The sequence below is a fragment of the Myotis yumanensis genome, unplaced genomic scaffold, assembly GCF_028538775.1.
Source record: "Myotis yumanensis isolate MYYU_CA2020_CCGP unplaced genomic scaffold, mMyoYum1.0.hap1 SCAF_4, whole genome shotgun sequence".
Classification (NCBI taxonomy): domain Eukaryota; kingdom Metazoa; phylum Chordata; class Mammalia; order Chiroptera; family Vespertilionidae; genus Myotis; species Myotis yumanensis.
In genome coordinates this window covers 101,376,216-101,384,386 of record NW_027223755.1, presented here as the reverse complement: position 1 = coordinate 101,384,386, position 8,171 = coordinate 101,376,216, and the positions used below count along the sequence as shown (strand labels likewise).

The 8,171-nt window shown below is 58.6% G+C and overlaps 1 protein-coding gene across 1 annotated transcript; it reads left to right on the top strand.

Moving 5' to 3' along the window:
• Positions 1-2,014: 2,014 nt before the first annotated feature.
• Positions 2,015-8,116, top strand: ATP6V0C (ATPase H+ transporting V0 subunit c). The gene is made up of 3 exons (XM_070413212.1): positions 2,015-2,277; positions 7,044-7,227; positions 7,377-8,116. The coding sequence occupies exons 1-3, from the start codon at positions 2,196-2,198 to the stop codon at positions 7,579-7,581; spliced, it is 471 nt and encodes a 156-aa protein (XP_070269313.1). The 5' UTR covers positions 2,015-2,195; the 3' UTR covers positions 7,582-8,116.
• The last annotated feature ends 55 nt before the right edge of the window (positions 8,117-8,171 follow it).

Genomic DNA, 8,171 nt, shown 5'->3' with positions numbered 1-8,171 from the left:
GGAGAATGGGTTGGAGTGGGGAGTGAAACCGAGCAGGTCACTCATGTAGAGGCTGTGAGAAGACCCAGGCCAGAAATGAAGGACCGCCCACGGGGCAGCGGGCTTCTGAGGGGGTCAGGGCTAAGTACTGGGAAGCGGAGGGCTTGGTGAGTAATGGTGAATGAGCAGTTCGTGACTCGAAGGCTGCTGATGGGAGCAGTTGGGTGGATGGTTGTGTCTCTTACCCAAAATGGAAATAACCGGGTGGAAGTTAGTGGTGATGCGGATGGGACTGAACACAGTTTGAGGCGTCAGCAGCCCCACTAGAGAACCAGTGTGAGGCCGCATTCCAGAACTTGCGCAGAAAATGAGAGGACCGGGAGCAAGCTGACCTGCTCCCTAAGCCCAGTGAGGAAACTGTCCCCTGATTTCCCGGTCTTGGAATTTCAGCCACACCAAGTTCTGCACCACTGTACTTCCGACCGCTGTGGACAGTCCGGCACCTCCTTTCCTTGGTCTGAATTCTCCCCCTGCACCCAGTGTCCCTGGCACCCAGCCAGCATCAGCCTGGCCTGGGCTCCCTGGTCCTGGACGCTAAGTGCCTAGAGTTATGGAGGGTGGGCTTGGGGCAGGTCTGGTAAGGTACAGACAGAAGACATGATCACTCAGGGGCGGGGGTGGGAGGGGTGTGAAGCCCTGGGAACCACTGTAGGACCTGGGCCTGTCCTTGCTCCTCCAGGAAGGAATCAGGGCGTCTGAGCCATGGGAAATGAGCTGGAAAGAAAGGAGAGATTGTGGAGGAGTGGGCAGTGGGCAACAGCAACAGAGAAACCCACTCAGACAGCCTGACAAGTGTCCCTTGGCTTAGAGAAATGGCAGTCTCTGGTGACCTTGGGGAAGGATGGAGGGCAGGTGAGGTGGACACACAGAGTAAAGATTCCTCTTTCCAGAAGTCAGAGTCTAGGGCAAGGAAGGGGGTGGCAGAGGGAGGCGGGGAGGACTTGGAGCTCAAGGGACACCCAGAAAGCAGTCACCCAGGGCTCCTGAAAGGGAAGAGACAAAAGGGCACAGGAAACCAGAGCTGCTGGGTAGATCATCGGGTAGCCAGCTAGTTGGGGTGCGGGGCCACCACAGGGGATCAATAGGCCGGTGTCAGTTCCCGGCCGGGCTGCGTGCTGGGCTGGAACCACGGGCGGCTGCTCCAGAAAGAAGGGCAGCTCTGCGGGTGCAAGCTTTGCCCGAGGACAGACAGGGCGGGGACCCCAGAACGGGCAGTCACCCCGGGAAGCCTGCACAGGCCGCAGCCCTGCCGGGATTCAAACCGGTCATGCCTTCGTCTCGAGGGGACAGAGACACCCCTCCCCCGCTGAAGTCTGGGTCCCTAATGCAACAGAGGAGACAGAGGACGGGAAGGGCGCTCCTCCTCCTGGGAAGCCAGGGGCGAAGTCACCCATTTCTGGGTCAGGAGCCGGTGGGGCTGGGTCTGGGGAGGCTGTGGTCGGGGTCAGGGTGGAGCGACCGAGGGAATTCAGAGGCGGGCGGGGGCTCCGGGGCTGGAGCGTCAGACAGAGGCAGCGACCGGGACTCGGGATTGGGCCCCGCCTGCTCGGATGCTCGGATTGCTCCAGGGCGAGGAGAGGAGGGTCCGGGTCCCGCCGTGAGAAGCCGGCAGCCGAGGGTCCCAGCCGCAAAGGCAAAGAAAAGCAGCCCACGGATCCGAACCCCGGCGGCGCCACGCAGCCGCAGAGGAGGCGGAGCGCCCCGCGTCCCGCCCCGTATGATAATGAGGGGCGCCGCTGCCCCGCCCCGATGGAGGGGCCCGACGGGCGCAACGCCGCGGGGGTCCGAGGTGCCGCGGCCACGGGCAGCGCCCCCGCGGAGGCCGAGGGGCAGCCACACCAGAGTCCGGGCCGGCGGGGCGGCGGCACGGGGCGGTGCGGCCAGCGGGCCGCTCATGGGGGCGGGGCCGAGGCACCCCCCGCCGGCGCGCAGTGGTACGGCCCGAGGGGGCGGGGCTAGGGTCACGTGACGCGGCCGCTGCGGCCATTTTGTTCTGCGGTGCTGGTATTTAGAGCGCAGCGGCTGACTGCCCGGGAGCCTCGCCGCCGCATCCGACCGCTCGCCTCGCGCCCGCTGCCAGCTGCCTGCGCGCCTCGCCCCGCCGGTCCTCGCCCCCGCCTCGGCCTGCTGAGCTCGCCCCCTCCCCACCCGCAGACATGTCCGAGGTCAAGAGCAGCGGCCCTGAGTACGCCTCCTTTTTCGCGGTCATGGGCGCCTCGGCCGCCATGATCTTCAGCGGTGAGCGCCGCGGCAGGAGGGACCCGGGGGGCGCCGGGGCGCGTGGGTCTCGTGCCCAGAGCTGGCAGGGGGTTCGGCGTGTGACGTCACTCTGACGTAATTCCAAGCTGTTGCGGGGGGACCCGGGCCTCACGTGACCGCGGGCGGGGGTCGGGTTCCAGAAGGCTGCCTGGGCCGTGGGGTGTCCAGGGCGGGACCTACGGGTGGGGCCGGAGTGCGGGTCCCAAGGGTCTCCCAGGGGTACTCGGGCTGGCCTCCCCGCTCCCGTTCCGAGTCGGTGCGGGGGTGGGGCGGCGGCGCCGCTGCCATCTTAGCCGGGGGAGCGGTAGGGGGAGGCTGGGGTGGGGGCGCGCGGTCCTGCGCCTGCTCCGCATCCGCCCGCCCTCCTCCTCCTCCTCCTCCTCCTCCTCCTCCTCCTCCCCCTCCCCCTCCCCCGCCCCCCCCCCCCCCCCGGTCCTGCGGGAAGGCGTGACATCACGCCCCAGACAGAGGGCCGGCCCTGTCCGTGGGCGATGGGGATGGGGGATCGGGTCCCGGTGCTCCCAACCGAGGTGCCCAGCCCTTCCCTTCCCTCCATCGCCTCCTTCCCCCGTCCCGGTCCGATGGGTCTAACCCTGAGGTAGGTGCTTCCGGTTAGGGCTTGTCACTGTTACCCAATAGCCCTGTGTGGGTTTGTTGGGAAAGCTGGGCTGAGAAGTTGATGCTGAGAGTCGGCAGGAACCAGGGGTGGGAGTGTTTGGAACTGAGACAGCCGAGGACAATGGGAGTCGGGCCAGCATCAGCGCTGGGATGTGTGGACGCTTGCCTGGGAGTGGGTCGCACAGAGAATCTCAGCATTGACGGGACTGGGTCTCCGTCCCCAGGAGAGTGTTCTCGTTCAGACCCCAATGAATGAGAATGAATGAATGAATGAGTGAATGACCTACCTTCCTTTCAGCAAGGCCTGGTATTGGAAAGGGCTGCCCTAGGCATGGAGAAAGGGGCCTTCCAGCGTTCTCTCTGGCACCTTGCTTTTGAAGTTGGGTCTTGACAGTCCTGGGGTGTTGAATTTAGTGAAAATTGGCCTGGGAGAAAGATCCTTGGGGGCAGGCTCAGGAATGTGCCACCCAGGGAGGTGAGTCCTGGCCCAGATGCAGCCCCTGTGGACTGGTCTGGCCTGGTCTGGGTCTGGTTTTTGGCTTTGATGACCACGCCCTGCCCCACCCTACCTGATGAATTGGTAGGCTCCCGATGCAGGTATGTGGAGGGTTTGAACTCCAAACAGTCTCTGCTGACTGTAAACACTTGTGAGGTGGGGACTTGGGGGGCTCTGCTCTCTGGGAGACCTCCCTCTCCCTGAGCCTGCCTGCCAGTCACGAGCTGCTGAGTGAGCCCTGTCCTTTCTATCATGTGCCAGTAAGAGGTCATTTGTGGTGGGAGAAGTCTGACTTCCCCTTCCCTTCTAGCCAGTGCCTGCTCTTTCCACATCTTCGGGGGCTGACTGCTTCCCAGAACCTCCCAGCAGGCTGCCGGGCCTGCTTACAAAGACTTTTCTGTGCTTGGCCTCCAGAGATTCTGCCTTACCTGGTCTCCTTGGGGTGCGACTGGTGGCTGTCATTTATTCAACAAGTCTTGATTGAGCTCCTACTATGTGCCAGCCACTTGGAGACATAAGTGAATAAAACACAATGCCTGCCCACCCGGAATTCTGGCTGTCACTGTTTGCTCCTGAAGCTGAGTTTGCCTGTTAAGCCCTTTATCTGTATCCTGCTCCTGGTCTCCCTCTGATTACCAGGTGCCTCTCTTTTCCTTCTAGAACTTATTTTGTACTTACTTTTTAAAAAAATGTATTTTATTGATTTCAGAGAAGGAGAGGGAGAGAGAGAAACATCAATGATGAGAGAATCATTGATCGGCTGCCTCCTGCCTGCCTCCTACTGGGGAATAAGCCCACAACCTGGGCATGTGCCCTTGACCAGAATTGAACCTAGGACCCTTCAGTCCGCAGGCCGACGCTTTATCCACTAAGCCAAACCATCCAGGGCTTACTTGGTACTTCCAATGGAGCCTGACCAGCAGAGCTCCGAAAGTTACTGAGAACAGGATAGCACTGATCCAGGGCTTTTTTTGCTTGTCCCAAGCTCCTGGGTATTGAGGCCATTCATTCCTATTGTTCTGAATGCAGCTTCACTCCTCCTTTCACTACATGGGGCTAATTGTGGTTGACTTCTTATTTCATTTCTCCTTTAAATATGTCCTTCTCCAAGGCTTGTCTTCATCTGCCTCCTTGTGCCTATGAGAACAAACCCCTCAGTGCTCAGGCCTCAGGTGTCGCTGCCTGGCTGACTGCAAGCTCTGTCCCCAGCTCCTGGCCTAGATATTCCCTGGCCTGCCTAGTGCTTTGCTGATTGGTTTTCTTACAACTGAATGAGGCCCGCTCACTCTCAGGCCTCCCCAATCTCCATCTCCCACTTCAGCTTCCTCTTTTTTTTTTTTTTTTAACTTGTGACCAAAATAAATCCAGTTGATTCTTCATGTCTTCCACGAAGCTGTCAGTTGTTCCTTTTCCATAATTTTTGTGACTTCCTCCCTGCTGGTAGACACCTGTGTTTGGTGCTGTGTTCTTGGAACGGCCATCTGATCGCAGTCTCCCATTGGATCTGGAGCCCCATCAGGCTTGGCCTTCAGAGCTATCCAGGGCTTTCTCAGCCACCTGCTGCTCCCCAGCCAGACTGCTTTTCTCTCCTGATGGTCATTCCCGTTTCTTCCCTTTGTTCTTGTGGCCTTCCCAGCCCCAGCTACATGATCTCCCTGCTGCCCTCTGAGAGACGGGCCCAGCTCACTTCCTGTGTCTCGCAGTATTCCAATGCCTGTGAAGCTGAGTTCCCTGAAACCATCTCCCACTAAGTGCCATGTGGCCGCCTGTGCTTTCACCCTTGAGCCATGGCACTGGCCCCTTGCACATACGTGACAGCCTGACATGCTGGGCCTCCATTAGGAGCCCAAAGGATGCACTGCAACCAGGAGAATTCCAGCAAAGGCTTCATGAAGACAGAGGCCCTGGGCCCCAGGCTGAAGCTGCTGAATGTTTAGGCAAGGCAGTGTTAAGGTGCCTCCGGGACCATGGGGAGGAGGCAATTCAAGTCCCTTTGCCTTCTCCCTCCAGTAGGTCCCCATCCAGCACTATCTTAGTTAGCATCTCCATTCAGGCTGTTTGGAATCTTCCAGTTCCTCATCACCCCTCCACTCAGATGTTACCTCTATGAAGCCCTTTCCCAGACCTCCTCCCCAAGCTTAGAGCCCTAGGAAGGCAGCGACCCTCTGAGTTCTCCCCTGCTCACTAATGAGCAGAGTAGGTACCTTGTGGCCCACATAGGTGAACAGAATGTGCAGAGGAATGGCCAGGATTGTCTTGGTCCCTTCCATCTCCAACCCATGTTGTCCTCTGCCCAAGAAGTGCAGTGGAACCCTGGAGAGCAGGTGACTGAGTCAGAAGAGCTGCCTTGACCTGCTGTGGCTCTATTCTGGGCAAAAGTTACTCTAGACTTCCAAGCCAGAAGAGGGGAACTTTCAGGAAGTCAGCGTACTCCAGGGAGAGAGGAGGGCAGCGGAAGAGGAGACAAGCCTTCCTAGAGCCCCACCCTCATTACTGGAGGCCTTGGGCAGAGGCTAGGCTTCGGGGAGATCTGCCGAGGCTTCAAGGTTGGGCTGGGTGATGGCTCCACGCCCCCCTGTCTTCCTGTGCCCTGTCTTCTCCTTGGCTTGCCCTTGCTCTTCTGGTTATTGAGAGAGGATCCTCCCCAAACTTAAGGGTCTAGGCCTGCTGTATGGTTGAGGGTGTGCTCATCCCATCAGCACAGACGCCACCTCTCCTAGCATTGTGTCCCAGGGCAGGGTGGTAGGGAGTTTAGTGGGCAGGGTGGGGAGTCCAGGAAACTCTGGCCTGAGAGAACAGGACTTACCAGGTTGCTTTCCCTGACCAGTGGTTACCAGCCGTGGGCAAACTGTGGGCTGGATCCGGCCCGTTTGAAATGAATAAAACTAAAAAAAAAAAAAAAAAAAAAAAGACCATACCCTTTTATGTAATGATGTTTACTTTGAATTTATATTAGTTCACACAAACACTCCATGCTTTTGTTCCGGCCCTCCGGTCCAGTTTAAGAACTCATTGTGGCCCTTGAGTCAAAAAGTTTGTCCACCTCTGGGTTAGACCCTGTGTGTCCTGGGGCTCTTCCAGCATGTTGGCCCTGGGCATAGCCCTAGGGCCAACAGGCTGACCCTGGCCTAAAATCTGGGCTGCCAATATGCAGTCTTTTTATGCTTTTCCAGGCCCTTTGTGACCTGAGTGCCTGGGACTCTAGGTGGGACAAAATGTGTCCAGAATCTCCAGCAAGACATCAGGGGCCCAGCTCCTATTTCCATGTGTGACTGCTGCCAGCCTGTTACAGCTCCACCTTTTAGGTCGGGGCAGCTGAGCTGAACTCCTTGGGAGCATGGGAGCTGTACAGCAGGATTGGGGAGTGCTGGGCACAGGTGGGGGTTTCCCAGCAGAGCAGGAGCCCAGATAAGCCACCCAGCCATAAGGACCTCTGGCAGAAGAAAGGAACAGTTACCTGTGTTTCTTGAGTGCTTGGCTGTGACCATTTCCCCTGAGGGTCACCTCCTGCCCCTGGCTGGGTGCCACCTTCATTGTTCCCTGTGATAATGGGGTGGCCCTCAGCTGTGTCAGAGCTACCGCCAAGGTTCTGGCTCCAGATGCCTGGGCTCACTTTGCCTCCTCCCAACAGCCTTGGGTGCTGCCTATGGTACCGCCAAGAGTGGGACTGGCATTGCGGCCATGTCTGTCATGCGACCAGAGCTGATCATGAAGTCCATTATCCCAGTGGTCATGGCTGGCATTATTGCCATCTATGGCCTGGTGGTGGCAGTCCTTATCGCCAACTCCCTGAATGAAGGCATCAGTCTCTACAGGTGAGTGCTGGGTTCCTCCCACAACACCCGCCCTGCCCTGGTTCAGGCCACTGCATAGGGCTGGAGGGCTGGGGAGTGGGCTAGTGGCCTGTGCCTACCATCTTCCCCAACAGGCAGCTAATGTCTATCCTGTGTCCTCTCTCCCCCAGGAGTTTCCTCCAACTGGGCGCTGGTCTGAGTGTGGGCCTCAGTGGGCTGGCAGCTGGCTTTGCCATTGGCATTGTGGGTGACGCCGGTGTGCGGGGCACTGCCCAGCAGCCCCGACTATTCGTGGGCATGATCTTGATCCTCATTTTCGCAGAGGTGCTGGGTCTCTACGGTCTCATCGTCGCCCTCATCCTCTCCACAAAGTAGCTCCTCTCAAAGCCCACCAGCCACAGGATATGATGTAAAGACCACCCCCTCCTCATTCCAGAATGAACAGCCTGATACACATGCACGGGGCAGCTGCCCCCTCTACCCCCAAGTAGTTGGTCTTGTAAATGCGCAGTGTCCTAGTGCCCATTGTCTGTTGCCCCCACCCGCCCCGTGCCGTGGACATCTGGGCCCACTCATCATCACCCATCCAGGTCCCCTGACCAGTGAGGATGGTGGCTTCTAGCCACCCCCACCCACTTACCTGCCCTAGAGTGCTCTGTGTATAGGGATGAATTGGAGTTGTCGTTTTCACTGGATGTTTATTTATAAAGATTTGACCTGTTCGCACGTCTGTGGAGCAGCCCTACAGTCTCCCAACTATAATAATCTTTAGAGTGTCGCTTTGTGGGGTTACCGTGTGCCCTGAGATCTTTTGTATGGAACCACTGTCCTCCAGCCCTAGCTGCGGGGCCATGAGCTGGGTCTGCGAGGCCCAGAGCCGTGTCCAATAAAATTCTCGGATGTGACTGGACATCTGTGTGTGTGCTTGTGTGGGCCCGGGGAAGGGGCGGGCTGCTGAGTCGCGG

Bases quoted from the DNA above. Each gene is read 5' to 3' on its own strand.
- ATP6V0C (XM_070413212.1), top strand. From the start codon at position 2,196: ATGTCCGAGGTCAAGAGCAGCGGCCCTGAGTACGCCTCCTTTTTCGCG. The intron at 2,278-7,043 runs GTGAGCGCCGCG...TCCTCCCAACAG, and splicing joins GGCCGCCATGATCTTCAGCG to CCTTGGGTGCTGCCTATGGT. The intron at 7,228-7,376 runs GTGAGTGCTGGG...TCTCTCCCCCAG, and splicing joins GAAGGCATCAGTCTCTACAG to GAGTTTCCTCCAACTGGGCG.